Source organism: Lepidochelys olivacea (assembly GCF_965140295.1).
Source record: "Lepidochelys olivacea isolate rLepOli2 genome assembly, chromosome: 4".
Taxonomy (NCBI): Eukaryota; Metazoa; Chordata; order Testudines; family Cheloniidae; genus Lepidochelys; species Lepidochelys olivacea.
The window spans coordinates 119,372,265-119,399,406 of record NC_140414.1 but is presented as its reverse complement, the minus strand read 5'-3'; the positions used below and the strand labels follow the sequence as shown (position 1 = coordinate 119,399,406).

The following is a 27,142-nucleotide window of genomic DNA, read 5'->3' as shown; positions in this document are numbered from 1 at the left end:
CTATGCTAGGCTGGGGAAGACGTGTAAGGAAATCGAGGCTCAGGTAATCTTTAGTGGGATTCTGCCTGTTCCTAGAGAAGGGCAACAAAGGTGTAACAAGATTATGACTATCAACAGATGGCTGAGGCAGTGGTGCTATAAGGAGGGCTTTGGGATGTATGGCCACTGGGAGGCATTCATGGACAGAGGACAGTTCTCTCGGGATGGACTTCATCTGAGTAGGGAAGGAAATAGACTTCTAGGATGGAGGCAAGCATAACTGATTAAGAGAGCTTTAAATTAGGAATTTGGGGGAGATGGTTGGGAGATGTCCAGGTAATCTCCACGCCGGATTTTAGCATTGAGAGGGAAGAAAACGAAGTAAGAAAGGATACAGCCATGGGTAGGAGAATGTATATAAGGAGGAAGGGCAGTGTGAATACATCTAATAGGTTATACTGGCTGTAGAATGACCATGCCTAATATGGTACAGAATGTGAGCGAGGCCAAACAGCAAAAATGAAGATGTTTGTACACCAATGCGAGGAGCCTAGATAACAAACTGGAGGAACTAGAGCTACTGGTGCAGGAAGTGAAACCAGATATTATAGGGATAACAGAAACATGGTGGAATAGAAGTCATGACTGGACTACGGGTATTGAAGGGTATGTGCTGTTTAGAAAAGACAGAAATTAAGGTAAAGATGGTGGAGTAGCATTGTATATCAATGATGAGGTAGAATGTAAAGAAATAGGAAGCGATGGAATGGATAAGACAGAGTCCATCTGGGCAAAAATTACATTGGGGAAGAAAACTATTAGAGCCTCCCCTGGGATAGTGCTTGGAGTGTGCTATAGACCGCTGGGATCTAATCTGGATATGGATAGAGCCCTCTTTAATGTTTTTAATGAAGTAAATAGTAATGGAAACTGTGTGATCATGGGAGACTTTAACTTCCCAGATATAGACTGGAGGATGAGTGCTAGTAATAATAATAGGGCTCAGATTTTCCTAGATGCGATAGCTGATAGATTCCTTCATCAAGTAGTTGCTGAATCGACAAGAGGGGATGCCATTTAGATTTGGTTTTGGTGAGTAGTGAGGACCTCATAGAAGAAATGTTTGTAGGGAACAATCTTGGTTCAAGTGATCATGAGCTAATTCAGTTCAAACTGAACGGAAGGATTAACAAAAATAAATCTGCAACTAGGGTTTTTGATTTCAAAAGGGCTGACTTTCAAAAATTAAGGAAATTAGTCAGCGAAGTGGATTGGACTGAAGAATTTATGGATTTAAAGACAGAGGAGGCCTGGTATTACTTTAAATCAAAGCTGCAGAAGCTATCGGAAGCCTGCATCCCAAGAAAGGGGAAAAAATTCATAGGCAGGAGTTGTAGACCAAGCTGGATGAGCAAGCATCTCAGAGAGGTGATTAAGAAAAAGCAGAAAGCATACAGGGAGTGGAAGACGGGAGGGATCAGCAAGGAAAGCTACTTTACTGAGGTCAGACCATGTAGGGATAAAGTGAGACAGGCTAAAAGTCAAGTAGAGTTGGACCTTGCAAAGGGAATTAAAACCAATAGTAAAAGGTTCTATAGCCATATAAATAAGAAGAAAACAAAGAAAGAAGAAGTGGGACCGCTAAACACTGAGGATGGAGTGGAGGTCAAGGATAATCTAGGCATGGCCCAATATCTAAACAAATACTTTGCCTCAGTTTTTAGTAAGGCTAAAGAGGATCTTGGGGATAATGGTAGCATGACAAATGGGAATGAGGATATGGAGGTAGATATTACCATATCTGAGGTAGAAGTGAAACTCAAATAGCTTAATGGGACTAAATCGGGGGGCCCAGATAATCTTCATCCAAGAATATTAAAGGAACTGGCACATGAAATTACAAGCCCATTAGCAAGAATTTTTAATGAATCTGTAAACTCAGGGGTTGTACCGTATGATTGGAGAATAACTAGCATAGTTCCTATTTTTAAGAAAGGGAAAAAAAGTGATCTGGGTAACTACAGGCCTGTTAGTTTGACATCTGTAGTATGCAAGGTCTTGGAAAAAATTTTGAAGGAGAAAGTAGTTAAGGACATTGAGGTCAATGGTAAATGGGACAAAATACAACACGGTTTTACAAAAGGTAGATCACGCCAAACTAACCTGATCTCCTTCTTTGAGAAAGTACCAGATTTTTTTAGACAAAGGAAACGCAATGGATCTAATTTACTTAGATTTCAGTAAGGTGTTTGATACCATGCCACATGGGGAATTATTAGTTAAATTGGAAAAGATGGGGATCAATATGAATATTGAAAGGTGGACAAGGAATTGGTTAACAGGGAGACTACACCCGGTCCTACTGAAAGGTGAACTGTCAAGCTGGAGGGAGGTTACCAGTGGAGTTCCTCAGGGATCAGTTTTGGGACCAATCTTATTTAATCTTTTTATTACTGACCTCAGCACAAAAAGTGGGAGTGTGTTAATAAAGTTTGTGGATGATACAAAGCTGGGAGGTACTGCCAATTTAGAGAAGGACCGGGAAATCATACAGGAAGATTTGGATGATCTTGTAAACTGGTGTAATAGTAATAGGATGAAATTTAATAGTGAGAAATGTAAGGTCATGCATTTAGGGATTAATAACAAGAATTTTACTTATTAGCTGGGGACACATCAATTAGAAGTAACAGAGGAGGAGAAGGACCTTGGAGCATTGGTTGATCATAGGATGACTATGAGCCGCCAATGTGATATGGCTGTGAAAAAAGCTAATGCGGTCTTGGGATGCATCAGGCGAGGTATTTCCAGTAGAGATAAGGAGGTTTTAGTACCGTTATACAAGGCACTGGTGAGACCTCACCTGGAATACTGTGTGCAGTTCTGGTCTCCCATGTTTAAGAATTCAAACTGGAACAGGTACAGAGAGGGGCTACAGAGATGATCCAAGGAATGGAAAACCTGTCTTATGAAAGAAGACTCAAGGAGCTTGGCTTGTTTAGCCTAACTAAAAGAAGGTTGAGGGGAGATATGATTGCTCTCTATAAATATATCAGAGGGATAAATACCGGTGAGGGAGAGGAATTATTTAAGCTCAGTACCAATGTGGACACAAGAACAAATGGATATAAACTGGTCATTGGGAAGTTTAGACTTGAAATTAGATGAAGGTTTCTAACCATCAGAGGAGTGAAGTTTTGGAATAGCCTTTCAAGGGAAGCAGTGGGGGCAAAAGACCTATCTGGCTTTAAGATTAAAATCGGTAAGTTTATGGAGGAGATGTTATGATGGGATAACATGATTTTGGTAATTAATTGATCTTTAAATATTCATGGTAAATAGGCCCAATGGCCTGTGATGGGATGTTATATGGGGTGGGATCTGAGTTACTACATAAAATTCTTTCCTGGGTATCTGGCTGGTGAATCTTGCCCATATGCTCAGGGTTTAGCTGATCGCCATATTTGGGGTCAGGAAGGAATTTTCCTCCAGGGCAGACTGGAAGAGGCCCTGGAGGTATTTTGCCTTCCTCTGTAGCATGGGGCACGGGTCACTTGCTGGAGGATTCTCTGCTCCTTGAAGTCTTTAAACCACGATTTGAGGACTTCAGTAGCTCAGACATAGGTGAGAGGTTTTTTGCAGGAGTGGGTGGGTGAGATTCTGTGGCCTGCATTGTGCAGAAGGTTGGACTAGATGATCATAATGGTCCCTTCTGACTTTAGTATCCATGAATCTATGAATATCTGAAAACAGTAGGGCTTGACCTGGAGGAGGATATAGGTGAATATGCATGCTCAAGCTTTTCTCATCTCTGCCATTTGAAAAAAATAATTGTAACCCCAGTTAAAATCAATTCTGAGATAATGTAGGAACATACAATCTTTTTTTTTTTTTTCAGTTTAAGGACTAGGGAGAAAATAGGAGTCCCAAATCTTGATTTATATTGGGGTGTCACTTTTTTGTCCACAATTTGGCTCTAATCCTGCAAGGAAGTACACGTGAATAGTCTTACTGAAGTGAATATGATTATTCACATGTGTAAGTGCATACAGAATTGGGCGAATAATCATTTCCTATATATTACCACTTTCCCTTCCCTTTGACTGAATTTACTAAAATTTTTTAAAAAGCGTAGGTTTTTCTGCATTTACTTACCAGGAAAAGATTTCCTGACTCTGTCCCTTTAAAAACAAATTGCAGTGACCTTCCTTAGCAACCTTGTTGCTAAGATGGGCATTTTTGTTATGCCAGACTGTTGACTGCAACTTCAGAAGTACCGCCTAGGAAAACCCAGGTATGACTCAATTGTTTCCCTTTTGGATCTTTTTAAAAATCCCCACATTCTCCATTTTTCATTAAAGAGAGAAATGTAAGAAGCAGAAATCCTCAAAGTGACTTTTATAAAGGATTCTCAAGGTAATTTAATTTTAAAACTGCAGTTAGTGATACTCCAGTGTATTTCTGTTTTCAGCTTTAAATTGTCTAGACAGACAACCCTTATGCTACTGAATAACTTTGAATCTCTTGTATTCTAGTATAGATAAAGGCATTCAATTATGCATTATACTTTTTTAAAGACATCTGCTATGGCAACTAATTTCAAGAAATATTAGAACAGTTATGGTAAGGACCTTTTTATATAAGATATTCCCTAGTCACTTTTGCCTACACACAGGACTATTTAATTTGGTTTTCTAAAGTGATATTTATGTGCTATATATTCAAATGCTATAACTTTTCAATGTAATATTAGTAGGCCTTGAAATATATTTCATGTGAATGGTGCAAAGAAGTTGCAGTTTTCAGTTATGTCATTATGCTTAGCAGTAATGTGTTCTGAGCTACTATGGAGGGAATTCATCTCTGATCTGGTGTTGAGGATTATGCAGAAATGGAGCAAGATACAGCTTGCAACCATATAATCTGAGTTCTCATTTGGGTTTAAGAGTGCCTTAAACAGATTTAGCTGAAATTGATTCCCTGCTGACATAAACTGAATGGATATTAGGAGCTCTTAAACCAAAATAGTAGTTACAACACAAGGAGGTGGCAGCTCTTTAGCTAAATCATTTTCTAAACAATTTGAGTTAAATCACTACAACTTCATCATGTAGACAAAGCTTTAGACACATCTGTAAATTTCAGATTTGGCAAGAGAGAAATGCAAAGTGAACCCAGCTAAGAGGGAGAAGAAAGGGATGCCAATCTTGCAATACACTCTATGTGGACTAACAATGGGCAGTTTGTATATGATTTACAACAATAGGCAATCTGTATACAATTTATATTTGTTAATTTGATTCACTTTGATAGGGAATTATTAAATAAACTTGAAGATATATTTTGAATGTCTTGTGAGTTGGCTACAAATAGAGGAAATTACTCAGTTTTCAAAATCGTAAAACCGTTTTTTGAAGTGTTAAATATTTTAACGTGTCACTTTAAGTTAATAGGGTCCACATGGGTGCAGAAGTGTGCCTTAGTGGAGTCTGTTGCATGACCAGTGCATAAGCATTAAATGTGTACATCCGATTATAATACAACTAATAATTCCTGTATTTCTTGCGACACCCAGGTATTGATTGCTGCAAACATGAATTTCAATGAAGAATCCCAGATGATAGCTATGGAGGTTAGTCTGATTAGTTTAATTATTAAGGCAAAGATGGATTATGGGGCATTTCTTTCTTTAAACATTATTATCGGGTTTTGTTCATATCACACTTTTGCCAGTTACCCAAATAGCAATGTAAGGGTCTCTTAATATAGGAGTTAATTGTCTCTTGGTTACATGCAAGTGACTCTCATTCTACTTGACGGGGGTTATATGTAGCTATTAAGAAGAGAAAATTTCTTTCTGTGCAAATAAATCATAAACATAACACAATGTGCTATAAACTTTTTAACTGATACCAGTTTTTAGTTTTGTTGCTAAACCACTGATCATAAGATGCTTTTGCTTTCTATTAAAGCTAATGTTAAAAAAATTATATAATACGTAGGTTGAGAAGAGTGTCTATATATCTGGGTATAGTGCTTAGATTATCCACAAATACAAAGTGTGTTTTTAAAAGTCATATGCTACATAGAGTATATAATCAACAATAACCCAAATATAGGTGAATAGATTTAACAATACAGTTTAGATATTAGAATCCAAATACTTGAGCACATCACTCATGAAAAGTTGTACAGAGATTTGGTTGTGGAAAGCAAAATATATCAATGAGTAGAGATAGTCCCCCTCAGTAATTGAGAATTAGGTAGGTTGTCCATTTAGAAAATACAATCCACAAGGAAAATATTTCAGTTACTTTCCTGACTGCGCTTCTCATCGGTACTCCAGCTCATCCCTCCTGGTATTGCTGATGTCCAGTGATGTGTTCTATATCGATGTCATTACATTAATTAATTATCGTAGTGCCTATGTGCCAGGCATTTTCCAAATACTCAAAAAAGACAGTCCTGGCTCTAAGGAGTACACAATCTACGGACAAGTACCATAGACAAGTACCACAGGAAAGAGAACTGAAATAACAATATGCACATTATATACAAGTCAACTTGATTACTACACAAAAAATTAAATGTGCACATACATTTTGATGATCATGTGAGTTAATTACAAAATCAGAAAATTACTCAGATTTCAAAACTGTAAAACTGTTTTTGAACCATTAAATGACTATTTATGTAATTTTGGAGGTAATACTTCGCAGTAACCTGTGAGAGTTGTGATATTTGTTGCAGAAGGTAAGATGGTTTGTATGTGTGAATAAATCGCATGTAGGTACCTTTACAAGAGTGGAGTAGCGGACCTCCTAAATAAAATGTAAGAGCAAACATATTGCAAAATAAAAACTTCTTGAGGTCACACCGATAAGCCGATATATTAAATCTCCACTGCTCAGGCCCAGATCCTGCAAACACTTGGGGCCAGGCACACTTAGCGCCCGTGAAGCCAATAGGACTATGCCCGTGCTGCAGGGCTGGCAGGACTGGGGCCTACGTATGCCCTAAACCGAACCAAATACAGCAGCTCAGTGGTTTGAGCATTGGCCTGCTAAACCCAGGGTTGTGAGTTCAAACCTTGAGGGGGCCATTTGGGATCTGGGGCAAAAACTGGGGATTGGTCCTGCTTTGAGCAGGGGGTTGGACTAGATGACCTCCTGAGGTCCCTTCCAACCCTGATGTTCTGTGATTCTATGAACAAAAGCCAAAGTAGAGTGGCGCTGTACGGGTACGTGGGCGGGACGCCTGGTTTTGTTCAACCGCTGTAACGCTTCTTCCCTGGGACAGGAGATGCGAGGCGAGGACCAGGACCAGGACCAGGCCCAAGTGGAGAAGCTGAAGCGGACGCTGAAAGCGCAGCGCCGGCAAAGAAAGCAGCCCGTGAGTTCAGGGCGGGCAGGTGGAGAGCGGCTGCCCACAGAGCCTGGACGGTGACCCTGCCTGGCGCCGCACCGGGCGCCCCGTCCTGGCTCAGCAGCGCCTCCTCAGCCGGGGCCCTTCGCAGTCCGCGCAATTGGTTCCAAGGGTCGGGGCAGAGCCCCGGGAGAGCAGCACTACCGCGCGTGCGCGGTGATTCAAGAGGAGGCGGTGGGCGGGGCGGGTGGAGCTTCCCTGGCGGCGAGGGGACAGTTCGGAATACTGCGCCTGCGCATCTGGAGTGTAGGCTGTTGCGGGCGCGAGGGGCGGGTGCGGAGTACATCCGGGTTACGGGGGAGGGGGCGCGGGGGGGTTCCGCGGCGTGTGCTGCCCTGCCTGACATTCGGCTCCCTCCCCTCCTCCTCCTCCCCCTCCCTAGCTGCCGGAGGCCGTGGGTCCCGCTGTGCTGCTGGCGGAGGAGGCGGAGGCGGAGGCGGACCGAGCCGGGATGGCGGCTCCTGCAGCCACTGCCCGGGCGCCGCGCAGTAAGTGTGTCTGAGTGTCCCTGCCGGCCGGGGGGGCCCGCCCCGCCCCTGCCCCTTCCCCTTCGCGTCTCGGGTCTCGGGTCTCAGGCGCCGCAGAGCGGCGTGACCTGTCCTGGAGGGAGCCCTTGGGGTAGCCCCACGCAGGCCCGAGGCCCAAACTCCTGGGGCGGGAGGAGCGTGTCGGGGACAGCGGAGGGCGAGCGGTTAGCGGAGTCGCTCAGCGAGGGGTGGCCGGGGAGGACGGCGGTGGCAGGGCAGGGCGCTGCGGGACAGATGCTGCTTCTGCCGGATTGGGTGACTGGCAGGTGCTGATATCTTGTTTTCAGGCACGGCTGGCGAACCAGCGCGTGATAATTGGGTGCAAATAACCAGCACAGAGCTAAGTTACCCATTATGGAAAGTGCGGTGTACTCTTCGTTTAGCAAGTGAATTTTTGTCAGTACAGCGAAAAACTTCCTCTGATTAAAACTCTGGAAATGTATTAAAAAAATTCTCAGTTAAAATAAACATTTTAAAGCGTTCAGGAACATTAGATAATATGCACAATATTTTTGGAATATTCCAAGGATCAATTTATTTATCCTCAATTTATTATACTATATTTGAATGTTATATCTGACACTTACTCATCACCCTGTGTATGAGTAATATTTTGATGACAGGATTATTTTGTCACTATTGTCATTCATCTCCTGCCTATAGAGGGCAAGAATGGAAGAATATATTCAAACATATATGCACAAAAGGGACTCTACTTGAATCTGTTGCAGCAGAACACTTCATCATGGAGTTGGGGAGGGTGAAGGCAGAAAGTGCTATCCAAAACCTATCTGAAACCTATCCAAAACCAAGTAATTTAAATTTTGCTAGACAAAACTGTTCTTACCCAATTCCTGTCAGATATTTTAGGGAATAGTAGTACTATCAATTTTATTTTGAGATTTTTCACAGAGTGCACAAATGAGAAAAATCACCCATTTTACAAATGAGAGGAATCAAAAGGGAAAATTTTTAAAATGAAATCAAATATATTACAAGTGATTAGAACAAACTAATTTTATTGACAAGACAATGTTTGTTACAAACTCTTAAAATACCATTTTTATTTTGATATTTTGTAAAGAAAAATTTCCAGTTTGAAACAACTTCTCAAACTAATTAGCTTAACTTTCAAAACAAAAAGGTTAAAAATACAGACTTATCAGAACACTATAGTTGACGCCCTCCTTCACTGCCATTGGTTATTTTGGGTTGCAAAACTTTTAAGATTTTGACTTTTTGTCCCCCTGTGGGATAGCAAAAAACTTTTGAACTCAAAAATATTTGCAAACTCAGAAATCCATTTCCCACCCAGCTGCAGTTTTTGACTGCAGGTCATTTCCCCCTGCAGCAGACAGATCAGCAAGGGGACAGTGTGAAAAGATCACTAATCTAGCATTTTCAATTGATTATGCCCATGTCCCGTTTCTGTGTTGATACAACTAACTTAGAACCCTGTAAAGTTTATAAATAGTTTAAATTTGTCTCTCATATGCTTTGCATTTATCAACATTGAATTTAATTTGCTATAGAATTGTCCATTCACCCAGTGTACTTAGGTTCCTCTGAAGTTCCTCACAGTCCACTCTGCACTTGACTAACTTAAATAACTTTGTCATCTGCAAATTCTGCAACTTCATTGCGTGCACACACCCTTCCAGATCATTAATAAATATCTTAAACAATGTGAGACCTGGAACCTGGAACTTTTAAGCTCCTACTATTCATTATTCACCATGATGAAAACATTTATTGCTACTCTGTTTCCTCTCATAGCAAGTTTTGATCCGTAACAATACTTTGCTCTCACACTGTGGCTACTTAGTTTCTTTAGCAGTCTCTTCAGTAAAACATCAATCTGTTCTCAATAAATTGAGGGATAAAAAAATTTAAGACTCCTAAGTGACTCAGGAACAAAGGGTGGGAATCCATGAAAGTACTTAGGCACTGAAGTCCCTGTTTTGGCTCCACTGCAACCCCCAAAACCGCTTCCAAGTGCTGTAGGTTAGGGATGCTGCCTAAATTCTTTGCCCAAGTTTTTCAGGGTGAAAGTTCCCTAGGTGTCTAAAAGTTTCTGGCTCTGGGCATGTGCACTGCTTTCTCCCTCTAGGCATCGGGATGCCTGTCTCCCACCTAAGCTCCAGAGTGATGCACAAACAACAAAAAGACAGGCATTCAGCCATCTAAGTTAATGTTCAGGGCCTGATTGGGTAGGTGCGCTGAGAGGCTGCTATCAGATCGAGTCCAATACAAAATCAGGATGAGGAATAGGTGGTGGTGATTTTTCTTGGTGACTCGAAGTTCGATGCTGTGACACTCAGCATTTCAATGCCTAACTCCTTTTGTGGATCCCGCCCTGATCTATTGACTTTCAATGAGACTTTGGCTCCTAAATGCTAAAGGCATGTTTGAAAGTATGCCTTTGGCTCCTACTTCATAACGGAGCTTTTGCCAAATTTGGCTCCTAAATGCTAAAGGCATGTTTGAAAGTATGCCTTTGGCTCCTACTTCATAACGGAGCTTTTGCCAGCTTTAAGTGTGACCTAAAACAAAAAATAATCTTCAGTGGTACCTTTCCAAACATAGGCTTGTCTGTTTGATTCCAAGCTCTATGTTGAAATGCATTTAGGCACAGATCTATAAAGGAATGTAGGTGCTTGAGACCCAGATTTAGGCACTGCTCTTCCTCTAGGCCCCTAAACTCATTAGGTGCCATTTTGTAAGGAGTTAAGCATCCATTGCTGCTGTTCTTGCAAAAAACTGCTTAGGTTCCTGACTTGAGGAAAGGGTTCCTGTCTGTGGATCCCACGCGGAGAGAGGTGCCTCCCTCTATCCTCTGGGAATTAGGTGTCTAAATCCAGGAGTGTGGCGCTTAGGACACCCTTCTTGGTATCTGGTATTGGCTAGTTTAGGTAGCTCCCCACCTACTATGCTGGCTTTGTGGTGCTAGTGTCAGATTCCTGTCTCCCCATGTGTTGTATAGTGAGCGAGGTACTTAACCCAGGGTTTCTGGATTCCACTGGGTGGTTAGGCTTTTAAAAGTTAGGAGTTGCAACACCTAAGTCCCTTTGTGGGTCTGGGCTGTTCCCTCAGTACATCATGTGGAGGGAAGGAAAGGAAGCTGTTCCACTCTGAGGTCCTAAGGTGGCCTTCCTACACACAGCTTGATCCCTAGATTCTGGTGAAATGCTCTCTCCTCAATAAGTCTAAGTGAATTCCACAGTCCTACCTGTGAACAAGATTTATGATTGCCTTTACTTTGCTTCAGTGTTTCTACTAAATCCTTGTAATTTAAACATGGTTGTCTTTTCTACTTGAGAATCTGCTCTCCTTTTTCAGAACAGCAGTGACATTTGAGGGTTGCCCTTAATCCCATCATTTTCAATATTTTCTTCATGTCACTAAAATTCACTTAGTTTCTTTCGTGCTAATCTTACATAATATTTAATTGTTCACTTTCCAGTTTCTACATTTTATTTTTAACTATAGCCAAAGAATTAAATATTCTAACAGCTGGAACAGAAATTTCCCTCCTTCCCTATTTACCTGTGTTAATTTATTCAACATCTCATCATGCTTTTTTTTAAAGTCCCTTGGCAGAAATCTGGCATTTTCCCTTAATTTAATATTACATTCTCTTCGATCCTGAACTAAACAACTGTAAGGAATTGGCTATATATTAATTCACTAATAAGATAGACTAATAAGTGAATAGAGAACAGCTGCAAATAACGAAGTCTTTTTAAGAAATAGCCCAGCATCTGGTAGTTGCTTCCTTGAATATGCTGGAAGATCAAAAAGTTGGGAAGTCTTTACTTTCCAGGATGGTTCTATTGGGAATGATCATTCGTTCGTTTGTAGATGCGTACTGGGGTCATTTAGTATGAGTATTTGTATCTGATTTACTAAAAGGGGTCACACAGTTTTTCCACCTCCAGCACAAAGGCTGGTGTATTTCTTTGATTCAGTTTTGAAACTACTGGGAATTGCAAAACGTGAAAGAAATCCTGAATGCTATGATAAAGAGAGAGAAGTTGTTATAAAATACATTTGGGGGGAGGGGATGCGGGACAAAAGGAAATGAAGAAAAGTTAAGAAATCAGTAAGTTTAGTAAGAAATCATTACTAAGCAATTTAGTAAAATACCGAACAATTGTAGGATAAATTGTCTTGAAAAGTCACTCCTTAATTCTAAGAACCTGTGTAAACCAGTATCTGTATGTACTAAAGGCAGTTGGCTCAACCAATTAACTAAAGGACCTGATCCTTAATTCCCTATACATACATACATACATACACACACACAATTTATGTTGATTTTAGTGAATTGTTGGTGTTTAGAGAATGTATGATCAGGTTGAAGTGACCTAGTATTGCCAAGTCTACCTTAAAACCCACAAAACAGTCTACAGTTGACTCTTGACACTGTTAGTAGTTTTGCTTAATGCGGCGATTATTCCTCATGTTCAAAATCTAGTTTTCCAATAGTAACTTGTTTGTTAAATGTTCTTTGTAAATGTGAACAATTATTTTTATTTATAATGCAATAAACTTCTTAAATCAGTAGTTTCTTTGCAGTGTTTAATGTCACACAGATTATTTTAAAATTTGTAAGGAAAAGAATAACACTTAAGACTGATATTTTACAAGCCAGTTTTCAGCTCAAAGAATATGTAACTGGTTTTACAGTACAACTGCTGTCCACCTCCTTCGTTCTCATTCCCAGTTCAAAATAATAATTTCTGCTTCCTGTGATTGCACATGTCCATTCCACTTCAGGTTTAAGTCAGCAAATTTTTTCCTTTAGCAATACCCGTCAAGGTGTTGGTGGTGGTCTCTGCCCTTTAGGCCCTTGGGCAGCAGAGGTGCCCCATGCCTCCCTCCGTTCCATCTTACACTCTGACTACCAAGCATGGGAAGTATCATCTTGCTACTGGAAGTTGTTTTTCTCTCTCTCTCCTTCCTTCTGTCCCCCCTCCCAAAAAATTATCTTCCCTATGGTAAATAGTTTGTGGTATTCATTAGATTAGTATACATGTTCATCGTTATTTTCTTGCTTGTTTTGGAGGATTGGTCCCCTCTTATGTTCAGGGTGTACCTGGTACCGCATGTGCCTAAGTCTCTGGGCTTGTGCTGGCTGCAAATAATAATAAAAAATCTATGCTGGTGAGCGACCCTCATTCCACCTGCCTAAACTGTCTCGGCAAGGATTATGTTAGAGCAGTGGTGCCTAAACTTTCTGTTTACCCCTCCCCTCCCGACCAACAGTAGTGAATCTATCCATGCTCTTTCTCCCCCACCCCCCATTACTGCACAGTTGGCTCAGCAGAGGAACTCGAAGGTGGAGCTGGGGGCTGAACTGGAGATGGGGGACGAGCTGGGGCTAAAGGTGGACCTGGGCTGGGGGTGGAGAGGGAATGAGGACAGAGCTGGGCTGGAGGTGGAAGAGGAGGTGGAGTGGAACTGTGGCCGCGGGCAGAGTGGAGCAACAGCAGGGGCCGGAGATGGGCTGGCCATTGAGTGGAGCTGGGGGCGGAGCAGGGAGCAGAGTGGAGGTGGGCTGGGGGCGGAGCAGGGAGCAGAGTGGAGGTGGGCTGGGGGCGGAGCAGGGAGCAGAGTGGAGGTGGGCTGGGGGCGGAGCAGGGAGCAGAGTGGAGGTGGGCTGGGGGCGGAGCAGGGAGCAGAGTGGAGGTGGGCTGGGGGCGGAGCAGGGAGCAGAGTGGAGGTGGGCTGGGGGCGGAGCAGGGAGCAGAGTGGAGGTGGGCTGGGGGCGGAGCAGGGAGCAGAGTGGAGGTGGGCTGGGGGCGGAGCAGGGAGCAGAGTGGAGGTGGGCTGGGGGCGGAGCAGGGAGCAGAGTGGAGGTGGGCTGGGGGCGGAGCAGGGAGCAGAGTGGTGCTCTCTCCCTGCCCCTGTTGGTGGCTGGCCTGGGCCCCCCTGAACTTTCCTCCATGCCCCCCTCGGGGGGATGCCCCACAGTTTAGGGACCACCAGTCTGTGTTACAGATTGATGCAGATTTGTAGAGACTTTAAGACCTGGACAGACAAAACAACAAAAGGGAGACTGCGCCACATCCTCACGGAGGCCACCCAGCATCTCCCTTGTGAACTTTCCCTCTCAGGTAAGGAATACCGCTCTGGAATTTCCTTCTGAACGCCAGCACTGATCCCCTTAACCAGTGCCAAGAAAGAAGCACATAAGGGCAGAATCCTCAAAGGAGCCAAGACGTAGCTCCCCTAGACGATCGAGGTCCTCACTATTGTCCACCAGCTTGAGAGGGCGGGAGGACATAATCTGCGAAAAGACACTGCACGGTACAGACCTCTTCTCATCAAGCATTTGTTGACTCTGGGGCCCAGGTCAATGTGACTGACCCCTGCTATGGTACTGACTTCCATTCAAGAACAGCAGCACCAGGAAAAACTTTTGGTATTGACAATGCCAGAGACCTATGCAGCATCCTGGGACATACTCTGCATCTTGGTATTGGACTCCCTGATGGTACAGGAGACAGGTTGGCTGGTACCAGTGGATGTCCAGGGTATACTCAACATGAAGTCCCTGGTACTGATATCTCCAGAGCGACATCCCTGGACCTTGGCACCACTGGCACTATACCACCAGGGTTGTGTGACTCAGGGTCCTCCTCAGAGCCTGATGTAGGCTCTTATGCCCCTCGCTCCTGTGACAGAAGGTGTCACTTCCCTTCTCCTTCATCAAGAGAGTTCCAATACCCTGGTACCCACCAGATGTCCAGAGACAGGGACCCTTGGAGCAGTCGTGGCCCTACTAGAACCTGTGGTGCATGCCTCCCGTTTCCAGATTCTCCACCTTTCAGAACTTCTAGCAGACAACATGTTAGCATACGTGAGGCAGTCCAGGAGTTTTTCCATTAGTAGTGATGTTAGCAAGCAAAACCTCAAGGCCTGAAGATGTCAGGATCTTAAGAAGGGCAGTTGGGACCAAGGTTCCAGTCCAGGGCCCATTCCAAGGGTAAGAGTCCTGAGTCAGATTTCAGGATCTGGGTCAGGAAGCAAAGTACAAATCAAGCCAATGTTGAAGCCAGGAGTTCAGGAGCAGTATAGTCATGACAACTGTAGGAGATTTGTGGTATTGCCTGTAATTTTCCTGGAATGCCTCTGGGGTTTATATGGGTGGGGAGCCAATGAGGAGCCATGAGGATGCTGCATGTTAGTCCCCTTCAGGTGGGACTTCCCATGGTTTGTGTCCATAGCAGGTTATGGGCAGTGGAGCGCAAGCTGGTTGCAGTGGCTTCTGGGTAGCGGCATGAAGATGTTAGCTGCATGGCAGCTCTGCAGGCCTGTGTTCTAGACTCCAAGGGCCTTACGTTACCTCTTCCTGGGGTGCCCTCCGATAGCCAACCTAGGTTTGTCTGGATGAACAGCATGGAAGGCTGCCACAAGGTCAGGGAGGTGATTTGGGATGCAGACTCGTAGGATCACATATTGTGACAATAGCCCTCCCAGTCTGTGAGGTTCCCAGAGGGAATCACATATAATTTTTAAGTCCTGTATCTCGTGGCCCTTAGATTCATTGTGTCCTTCGATCTATACTGGAGTGGGCAATGGTTGAGCCAGGTGAGCAAAAGTGTTGTTGATATAGGGTTTTAGTAAGGATATATAAAACACTGGGGGTATTTTGGGGGATGTGGGTAACTGAAGCTTTATGGTCACTGGTCAGTGTTGTAAGCAAACTCTGCTTGGGGTAGGAGGCTTGACCAGTTGTGCTGCTTCACAAATCTCCACCAGAACAAATACTGTTCTAACATTTGATTTGCTTGTTCATACTGACCATCTGTTGGTGATAGGTGGTGGATGTGTAAGTGCAGACCCAGAGCAATCATAGGGTTTTGCGCCAAAACAATGACACAAACTGCAGACCCTGATCAGTTGTGACTTGCTCTAGGAGTCCATGGAGATGGATGTCATGAGTCACCAGGAGCTGAGCCTTTTCTTCTGCAGAGGGCAGGTGTGCAGTGGAGATGAAGTGGGCCATTTTTATCAACTGGTCAACCATAGCCAGGACTGCAGTTTCTCAGCTAGATATGGGGAGCTTGACCATGAAGTTCAGGGTAATGGCCGCTCAGGGACTAGACAGGGTCTTGGAAGGCATTAGGGCGCCGAGCTGTTTCGAGCCTGGCTTCTTGATGCAGGCGCATGTCTCACAGGAATCAACATATGTGTGGATTTTGTGCACATTGAGGGCCAACAGAAGGAGTAGGTGGTCAAATGGAGGGTCTTGAAGTGCCCCAGATGGCTTGCTAATAGTGAGTAATGACGGAGCCTTAGTACCTCGTAACTGGGCGGCTGGTGGGACATACAAGCGGCACTTGACATAGAGCAAGCCATCCTGGACCTGGCTTGCCGTCTCGACCCCCTTGGGAGGAGGCTCCTTCTCTGTAGCTGAGCAGATTGGTAACATGAGGTCTTGGGGAATCATGGTATTTAGGACGTTCCAGGACATAAGAATATATTTGCGGGAGGAGGGTGCGTGTTTCTGGCTGGCAAGATATTCCCCTATTTGGTTGGGACAAGGTAACAACAGTCTTGTTCTGGGCCCCAGGTGGGATGTGATGGTGAATTGAAGCATGTGAAGAACAGGGTTCAGCAAATCTTCCTCTCGTTCAGTGCTTTGGCTCAGTGGAGATATTCAAAGTTTTTGTGATCCGTGTATACCTGTACTGGTACTGAGCACTCTCCAGTTAGTGGTGCCACTCTTCAAAGGCTGCTTTTACGGTTAAAAGCTCCTCATCTAGAATTTCTTAAATCTGTTTGGCTGGAGTGAGCTTCTGTGAATAGTAGGCACAAAGGTGGAGGTGCTTTTGTGGACCACGTCTTTGAGAGAATATGGCCCCAATTGCCACATTAGAGGCATCAGTCTCAATGATCAAGGGTTGTGCTGAGTTGGGATGGACCATAATTGGGGCGCTGGTAAAGGTAATCTTGAGCAAGTCCAGTGCTCATTGGGCCTATGGGAACCAGTGAAGGTGGTGTTTTTGTGGGGAAGTGCTGTCAGGGGTTGATTTGGCCTGAAAACTCAGAGATGAACATTCGATAAAAACAAACCCCAGGAAGTGTTGTAGCTCTTCGATGTTTTGGGGGTGTACCCAGGTCTGAACCACCTGTGCCTTCTTGGGGTCCATTTGGAGGCCATTAGGGGACAGGATGTAGCTAAGGAATTCCATGGAGCACTGGTCAAAGCTGCACTTTTCCAGCTTTGCCTAAAGGCCATGTTGATGGAGCCGTTCCAGGACTGACCGAACATGCTGGGTGTGGTGTTCAGGATCCTCGGAAAAGATGAGGATATCATCGAGGTAGACTATGCTATACTGGGTTAGGATGTCATAGAAGACCTCATTTATGATTTGCTGGAATGTTTCTGGGGCATTTGTGAAGCCAGATGGCATTACCAGGGGCCGTTCTGGGTTTGAAAAAGCTGTCTTCCACTCATCCCTGGCTCAGATCCGAACCAGGTTATAGGCCCCTGCAGGTTGAGTTTTATAAATACATGGTCCAGTAGTTCCAGGATGAGTGGAAGGGGGCACTGATTCCTGAGGGTAACCTAGTGTAGGTTTTGGTAATACATGCATAGGTGCTGGGTTCCATCTTTCTTTTTAACAAACAGAACTGGGGCCCCAGCAAGAGAGGTAGATGGCCATATGAAACCCTTGGGCAGATTCTCTTGGAGAGAGGAACGCAGGGCAGCTATCTGAGGTTTCAACATCGCGTCAATACGGCTGAATGGCACCTTGGCTCCCGGGTGCAGCTCGATCGGGCAGTCATAATCCTGGTGTGGTGTGGTGGTAGGGTGTCAGCATTCTTCTCGAAGACATCACCGTAGTTGCTGTACTTGTGGCAGTGCTGGAGTCAACTCTGATGGTATTTCACCTGACCCACAGGCAGGATCAGGTGGAGGGTATGTCTTGGTTCTGAGGTTTGTCAGACAGTGTGTGTTGGCAGACTTGCTTGAAAAACTTGGAGCAGAAGCTAACTTGGTGCTCATCCCAAAGGACCATGAGCCAGCAGCAGTGAAATGACCAGGGTTATGGGGAAGAACCTCCCGATGGTCCCAAATGGAAACTTCACGCTACTGTCTCCTGTGTCACTGGCCCCAATGACAGGAGTGAGCCATATATAGTTTCTACTGGGTTGGGGACAGTCTTTGGTTGAACTGAAATACCCAGGGCTTAGGCCGTATCAGTATCTATGAAGTTGTCCATTGCCTGGAATCCACGAGTGGCCGCTGTGGCAGAATTTGGTAAGGCTCCCCTGGTACATGGAGGCAGACTTGGACTCACCATGCCTGGGGCATGCCTTAGCAAGGAGTGGGGGAGGGGGTCATTATGTCAGGCTTACCCAGGCCAACTCCCTCTACCAGGCCTGGGTGTGGTTGCTTCCTGAACTGTGTTGTGCTAGAGCTCGGGGTGGACAGCTGGCAAAAGTTTGGCTGATCCTCCACAGTAGAAACACAAGCTGTGACAGTGCCGTTTTTCCTCAGGGGTCACATGGTGGCGGGAACTATCCTGCTGCATGGGTTCAGAGTCTGGGTTGAGATTGGTACTGAGGGTCACTGGTCAGGTAGTAGCACAGACCCCTTCTTTTCCTCATATTGCTTGCTGAGCCTATTGTCAGTGTGGATGACAAGGTTGATGAAGGCCTCCACAGGCTAGCTCATCCTTAATCTCCTCACATAGTCCCCACTGGAACTGGTAGAGCTGGGCCAATTGGTTCCACTCAGGGTCGGAGACTAGTCACCAAGAGTGGGCGATGCCATGCTGTCTGGAGTGGCTCACGTTTGTGAGCACCTACCTTCTGGGAGACTATCAGAAAAAAGGGCAGATAACCTAAACTGGTGGTGTCTTCTATAATTAGATTTTACCAAGTCACTAACAAATGTGAACTCCTGAATCACTATACCAGTCTTACCATGGAGTCACAAACAATTCCCTTAGACTCTCCAGTCTGTCTTCCCACCCAGAGAAACAGGACTTTGTGATAAAAGGTCATTTATATCAAAAATTACACCACATTCAGGTTGCTCCCAGTCCCAAGAGACCAGTCACTTACCCCAGATCAGTTGGTACCCTAGATTTTACACCAAAGACAATGATGGTAGCTAATTCTATAGTAAATTAACTATAGATCTATTAGCTAACAAAAGGAAATGAGAGATATTGAGAGTTTGAAGCCGGTAAAATATATGTATAGGTGAGTCACAGTCTATAATTCCAAATGGTAGCAGAGATGTAGTAATCTGCCAGTTTCCCAGAAGTCTCTCAGGACTACCCAGAATGACTCTGGGAATCTCCGTCTTCTCGTTCTGTTATTCCACCCTGTTAGAATCCAAACAGTTCAGAGTTGAAGGATCTTTCCTTGAATCCAATACTTATAGCTTCTTGTTACAGAAAACAAGCTGAGAGGGTCACTACTCACATGGGCTCTTCCTTTAATGATGAAGAGTCAGGAATACATTGCAAATAGTTTCGCTACTGATTTTACAACACTGTTCACTACAACCTTGTTTGTCTGGGACCAAGCTTAGAAGGAGTTGCCCAGTATTGCAGAAGTCCCAAACCACATTTGTGTGCATCAGTTTTCTCATTGGCATTAATCAATGAAGAGGAATTGAGGTGAGGTTACAAGTGTCTTTGATCCAACAAATCAGAACACACTTTTGCAAAGTAATAGCATTATTATTTGCTTTGAAACCTATGTTAGATGTTTCTAAAAGTAAATATCCATACCAAGTAGGTAGACACCTTAGTTTAAAGGGCACAAAGCTTCAAACAAAGCCTTGGACTGTCCTTTAAGGAGAGCAGAACCAGTAGCAGCATGGCTTAATCACAACACCCTTTTTCTGTTTAAATGACAAGGGAGGGACTAGCTTAATCCTGGAGGGTAATTTACACCTTGAGTATAATATTAATATGTAACCTGTATATGGCTTTAATTGCATATTCTAGTTATCTTCTGTCACCAATATTCTTGTATAAGTGTCTTGATTAATCATCAGTCTCAATGTTGCATTATGTAAGTTGTGTGATAAAACTCCTCCCAATCCTCTTGGCCTTTTCATTTTTATAACCTTTCTATTAATTTAATTCCTTATATAAATATGAAATCACCCTGTACTCAGGCCTTGGCAAAGAAATATTTTTTTTCCAAAGGAGAAAGCAGAGCAATGTTTAGCTAAAAAAAAAAACCTGACTATATTACTAATGGTATGATTGGAGATAGCTAGAAAAAAATATTTACTTGAAATGTCAGTGTTCACAGCTGTTCAAAGAAAAAAGCCACACGCTCCAAAAAACATCAGCCAAAGAGGCTGCACCTTTAGTCAGCCAATCATTTTACAAAATGTTTACTTTTCTAGTAGAAAAGATGAATTGTGAGGTATGGGACTTAAGGGATAATTCAGCTACTTCTCAAAGAGCAGGAAAAGAAAATAGTTAATTCACATGGAGGAAGGACAAAAAAACCCTTGCTTCTTCAAACAGCAAAAAAACAGCAGACATTAGTCAATGCCATGTTTTCAAACAGTCTCTGAAGAGCATCAGAGAAACTCAAGAATTGCAATGAAAATGAGGGAGATTTGTGAAGGTGTGAAGAACATTATGGAGTTAAAGTCCTGACCCATAAGTAGGTGGGAAACAAGATACCACAAAAAGGAAAACATGTTAAAAAATCTGTACTATTGGGTGTATAAACATAATATCATCTATTATAAAATTCCACAGGCTTTTATGCTATGTTCTTCTTTGACACAGTATGAACGCTACATTAAACTGAGCACCTGTGAAAGGAGATAAGTGGACCCTCAAATGTATAGGATAGGGTGAAAACCTAGTCTTGACCATCCAGTCCAGCTGGAAACACTGCAGTACATATGAAGAAACATTTCTGTTGTGCATAATAGGCCCATTGTCATGAAAACCGTAAACATTTTTCCCATCTGTATAAATATACAATAGTAGGCCTTGGACAGAATCTGCTTTGTCTTTTAATTCACACAGCCTGCCTTCAGTAACAAAGAACTACTTTGCATATATTATTTAATATTTTTAATGCAGTAGCAGCCACAGGCCATGACCAAGATGGGGACCACATAGTAGGCACTGTACAATCTCATACCAAAACCTAGTCTTTGCATGAAGAAGTTACAGTCTGAGAGAGACAATGTATGAAGGGTGCAGAAAAGATACCACAAAATATGAAAAAGGAGCCTCTAATAAATTTGGTCCACAAAGAGGTGTGTCGATTTGTTATGAATGTAGCTATGTCGGAAGGGAGGCCCAGGCCCTTTGGAAGCAAGGATTGAAAAGCAGAAAACAAACAGTAAGTCTCCTTTTCCCCAGCAGTCTAATAATCTGAACCAGTGTTTCTTCATCATTTTAGGTTGGCAGCCCCTTATTTGGAGTCAGAAGTTTTTGCAACCCCCTCTTACTTTTTTTTTTTTAGTAAATGCAAGATGAGTATCAGTAGTAACAATAATTTGTGTGTTTGTTTTGAGAGCTTGACAGAGAATACGTCACCTTAAAGAGTAAGGATGTGAGAGGAGTGAAATTTTCTTTGCTTTAGAGCATAATTTCAATGCCTTGCAACAACCCTGAGCATCTTTCATGTTCCCTCCCAGGGGATCACTACCAACCTAGAAACAGGGTTCTAGAAGTCATCCTTTGATCTTCATTTTTGAATCTGATCTGTCCTTACATCAAAGTTCTTTCCATTATTGATACAGTGCTGTATCTTGGGTAGAGATCCTAAGTCTTCTAGCTACCAGCTGTGGGCACACTTTTTCCTCGATTTGACCCAGTAAACTTACTGTACCTAGCCCATAGCACATTTGCAGCCTGGCATAGAATCATAGAAATGTAGGGCTGGAAGGGACCTCGAGAAGTCATCAAGTCTAGTCCCTTGCACTGTGGCAGGACCAAGTAAACCTAGACCATCCCTGCCAGGTGTTTGTCTAACTTGTTTTTAAAAGCTTTGAATGAGTGGGACACCATGACCTCCTTTGGAAGCCTATTCCGGAGCTTAACTATCCTTATAGTTAGAATGCTTTTCCTAATATCTAACCTAAATCTCCCATGCTGCAGATTAAGCCCATTATTTCTTGTCCTACCTTCAGTGGACATGGAGGACAATTGAGCACCACCCTCTTTATAGCAGCCCGTAGCATATTGGAAGACTGTGACTGGGTACCCCCTCAGTCTTGTTTCTCAAGACTAAGCATGCTCAGTTTTTTAAAGCTTTCCTCATAAGTCAGGTTTTCAAAACCTTTTATCATTTTTGTTACTCTCCTCTGGACTCTTTCCAGTTTGTCTCTATCTTTCCTAATTTGTGGTTCCCAGAATTGGACACTACTCTAGCTGGGGCCTCACCACTGCTGAATAGAGCGGGACAATTGCCCCTCATGTCTTACATACAACCCTTCTGTTAATAAACCCAAGAATCATATTGGCCTATTTTGCAGCTGCAGCACACTGATGGCTCATATTCAGTTTGTGGTCCACTATAACCCCCAGATCCTTTTCAGTGCATTAGCACCTAGACAGTTATTTCCCATTTTGTAGTAGTGCATTTGTTTTTCCTTCCTAAGTGAAGTGCTTTGCACTTGTCTTTATTGAATTTCATCTTGTTGAATTCAGACCAAGTCTCCAGTTTGTCAAGGTCATTTTGAATTTAAAACTGTCTTCCAAAGTGCTTGCAACCCCTCCCAGCTTGGTGTCATCTCCAGATTCTATAAGCATATTCTTTACTCCATTATCCAAGTCATTAATGAACATATTGAATAATACTGGACCTAGGACTGAGCCCTGCAGAACTCCACTAGGTACGTCCTCCCAAATTGACAGCAAACCATTGATAACTACTCTTTGAGTACGGTCTTTCAACTAGTTGTGCACCCACTGTGACATACCAGGTACAATCCAGACTAATGAGCAGCTGTGTCAACCCTGCCGTGCAACCTTGGGTGCCTTATAGCGCCTTGCTGAAGTAGCTCCCACGTGGACCACTAACAGACAGCCTTCCAGCATACAAGTCTCACCCTATGTAACTGCAGCCTGCCAGCCATACTTGGGTTATACTCTAGCTCTCACCAGCCTTGGCTATGTGGCTGGGTGACCCCAATACACCCCTAATCTCAGATTTTTTCCTAGAAACATAAATCCTGTACTGTCCAGGAGAGGGCTCACGAGATTTTGTTATTCCATTAAGGAGTGGAACTTGTCACCCCAAATAGAGTTACCTGGACACTTCAACTTGAGCACACTGGATTAGATAAAACAGTAAAAACGAGAGATTTTAAGTGAGTATAAGTAACAGGCATAAAAGTCAGAAATGGTTACAAGAAAAATAAAGATAAGATGTTTACTAATCCCTAATTTAAACTGTATCAGATTCAAGCACATTGTATCACCACATGCTTTCAGAAGTCTTACTAACCAAACCCTGTAGGTCAGGACACCTCCCCCAGTGTCCAACAGATGCTTCCTTTGTCATTTCAGGTGCAGTGAATACTATAGGCAGAGAGAGAGAGGGGAGCCTTGAGGTGTTTGTCCCTCCTTTTTATTGTTTCAGACTCTCTCTTGCAAAACATTTCCAGCTGGGCACTAGGAGACAAAGAGTCTATGATATTCTTTATAACCCTATTATCCTCCAGGTGCTTTCAAATTGATTGCTTAATAATTTGCTTCAGTATCTTTCTAGGTATGGAAGTTAGGCTGACTGGTCAATAATTCCCAGGGTTCTCCTTGTTCCCCTTTTTAAATATAGGTACTTTGCTCGCTCTTCTTCAGTCTTCTGGGACCTCTCCTGTCCTCCAGGAATTCTCAAAGATAATTGCTAATGCCCTGAGATTGCTTCAGTTAGTTTCTTAAGTACCCTAGGATGAATTTCATCAGTTCTTGCTGACTTGAAAACATCTAGCTTACCTAAATGTTCCTTAACTGTTCTTTCGCTATTTTGGCTTGCATTCCTTCCCCCTGGTTGCTAATGTTAATTGTGTTGAGTATCTGGTTATCATTAACCTTTTTAGTGAAGACTGACACAAAACAGTCATTAAGTACTTCCGCTTTCTTGATGTCATCAGTTTTTAGTTCTCCTTCCCCTCTAAGTAGAGGAACTACACTTTCCATATGATGGTTTGTGTAAAACCAAAAAGATTAGATACCCTTATTTTTAATGTAGAGTAGCACCCTGTGGTGCTCCCCAGAACTTTAAAATGGAGATGCTTCCTGGAGGACTAAGGGTGAAATCCTGGCCCCATTGAATGTGTCCCAGAAATTCTCTCTTACTTAACAGCCTTTCACTCCAGTCAGAATTCAGCATTTCTTTCTTGGACATGTAGTATTCAGAGACTTTAAGTCTACATGAAAGATGATCGTTTTTAGAATTTCACTTTATCATAGAATCATAGAATATCAGGGTTGGAAGGGACCCCAGAAGGTCATCTAGTCCAACCCCCTGCTCAAAGCAGGACCAATTCCCAGTTAAATCATCAAATCATCATTTAGGCGCCCTTTTGGTTAATAATCAAACTCTTGCAAATCACAGAATTTCTCTAATGGAAAAGTAAAAATTGTAATAATTTTAAAGATGATTTTACCATTGGATAATTTGTAATTCATGTTCCCATTTGCCCTGTTGACTTTGCTTTCCTAGTCTGGTATCTCTCTTTGAGACTTTTGCTAAGGAAGTACTGCTTCATGCCATTTATGCTAATTATACATACATGTGGTTACTTATTTATTATCTCTCAATTAATTTCAGAGAAAATTTGCTCACTTTAAAAGTAAACTGTGTTTTTCTAACTTCTAGCCATGTAAACTCATCTTGCAATCTAAAAGTCAAACTGTGTTCTTTCTGGTTCAACGACTCATGCATCATCACCAGTATGAAAGATGCTCCAGATCAAGCTGTGCCCTTTTTTTCACCTCTGAAACTCCATTGATTTCAATGGGACTGCACAAGTCTAATTGAGGGCAGAATATGTCCATGAAATTAGAAGTTAGTTAACTATTCTTTTGGTGATGCATGAGCCAGAGTAGAATCTATCTTCCTCTCATAATTGTACAGGCTCTATAGTGCTAAGAGTTAAAAATACTGTGACAGAAACTGATTTGCCACTAAAGCAAACATATGACTCAGTACACACTCCTAACCCCTTGACCTCAATCCAGAGCCTCCTCCTGCATCCTAAAGCCCTCATCCCCAGCCCCAACCCAGAGCCTGCACCCCCAGCTGGAGTGCTCACCCCCTCCCACACCCAACCCCCCTGCCCCAGCCTGGAGCCCCCTCCTGCACCCTGAACCCCTCATTTCTGGCCCCACCCCAAAGCCTAGGGGAATCCTCAAGCTTCCATGCCCCCCTGCAGGGCTGTTTGTGGCCTGAGACTGATTTTTTCTGTGAGTCAGTGGGCCCTGATAGTCCGGGGTGGAGAACCTTCTTTCTATGTCATACAGGTCAGATTAGATCAGTGGTTCTGAAGCTATTTACCATTGTGGGCCACATACGTAGCTCTCCATGTGTTACGTGGGCTGCGTCCACTTGATATATATGCCATCTGTGTGGCCCTGGAGATGTCACGTGGGCTGCAGCTGTGTGCTGACTGGGCTGAAAGCAGCCTGTTGTCTACAGGTTGAGAACCATTGAACTAGATGATCGTTGTGGTTCCTTGTGTCCTTATAATCTACAAACTGACATCAATGTTACTAGCATGCATGCAGGTGTCTGCAGGATCTGGACCTTGAACATATTCTGCTCCAGTGAAAATAAGGAAAATGACACAACATGAAGGGCTTGAAACTGTGAAGAAGCCAACAAGGTGTTGTCTGAAAATACTGAGAACTGTGATTAGCACATACGATGGTTGCCAGCTATTGAATTTATTTTAAAAGGCTAAAGATGAGTATAGTGATGGTCCTCACCCCTGGAGTGCCCCCAGTGGCGTGGTGAAGCATTGCAATTATGACTCTGCCTCAGTTTTCCCCAGTGGGCTTCGATAAATCCAGTGAGGCTTATGTATATTGAACAGTACACCATCAAAGGTCTAGTTTATTTTACTTAAAAGTGGAACATTATACAAATAGGCGTTCACTCCAGCATCTTTAGCTGTAGGGGGAGAGGGCTGAGTTAACTTTAGTCCATCAACCCCACTTACATCTAGGTCTGCTACCCTCAAGGCCCACTTGACATGGAACCCTCTTCTAGAGCCAGGGCCTCTTTTCATGAGCTAGGGAAGTGGTTCTCCACTTGGGTCAGGGTCTCCCATGGAGGTCAAACTGCAATGATCCTTCCTTAGGACAGCATATAATTCCTCTTATCTGGGGCTTCTCTTCCTATCTGGTGAAATTCTTCCACAAGGGACAGGTTCTGCTTTGACTTGGCACTCATAGCTCTTCCCTTTTGGAGCCTCTCCCACTTAGGAACATTCTTCCTTAGTTTCCTTTCCTGGTGAGCCCCATCACTTTGGGATCTTTCTCATTCTGGGGACTATTCCTCTCACCGGAAGTTTCTGTTCTCTAGTCTGTACTGTGAGTAGCTGCCTTTTATCATGCCCAGGTGCTTCACTGCCTAATTAACTGCCCCAGTGAGATAACTAATCCCATGAACCTGAATTGCCAAATTCCCCTTTATGAAGTCTGTCAGAGGTGGGCTGAGCCCCTGACCCCTTCAGAAGGCCAAGTACCCTGTGAGAGTGAGGAACTAGATTTTTTTTGATAGCGTTACTTAAAAAAATAAGGTTTTACTTCATTTTGGGGCCATATATAATAGCTTTGAACAAAGACTAGAACATAGACAATGGGTATCTTGTTTTAATGTTTATTCTGGAATTGTCATGGGGGGGGGTATTCCTTTAATCACGATTGATTCTATGTAATACCGTATAATATTAGAAATGGCAAGCTCAGATCACCAGAATATGGAGCACATCAGATAATTAAGAGATATTTAATGGAAAGAAATGTTGATATATTGTACTCTGGATGGTCAGATCTAATCAGTTGTATTTTAATTTAATTTTGGAAGGCAAATCTAGCTGGGCTAAAGGAGTTCAACTGCTAGCCTATAAGGTTTGAAACATGAAAACCAAGACTTATTTTTCATTGTCAAAATCAAGTATGTGTATATTTTAATGTTTTCTCAGTTGAAGAAGGTCTTTCTGTTGGAAACTGAAATTTTCCATATCC

The 27,142-nt window shown here is 43.2% G+C and overlaps 1 protein-coding gene across 4 annotated transcripts in view; it reads left to right on the top strand.

Moving 5' to 3' along the window:
* Window positions 1-27,142, top strand: part of CC2D2A (coiled-coil and C2 domain containing 2A) — a 166,455-nt gene that overhangs the window by 27,436 nt on the left and 111,877 nt on the right. For 3 of the 4 annotated variants that reach the window (XM_084625582.1, XM_084625580.1, XM_084625581.1), the window contains exons 3-5: window positions 5,555-5,611; window positions 7,279-7,371; window positions 7,787-7,892. In XM_084625582.1, coding sequence (XP_084481708.1) covers window positions 5,555-5,611; window positions 7,279-7,371; window positions 7,787-7,892 — 256 coding nt within the window. Of the gene's footprint in view, window positions 1-4,216; window positions 4,274-5,554; window positions 5,612-7,278; window positions 7,372-7,786; window positions 7,893-27,142 lie in introns of those variants that run through there. The other variant, XM_084625583.1, reaches the window with a different exon arrangement.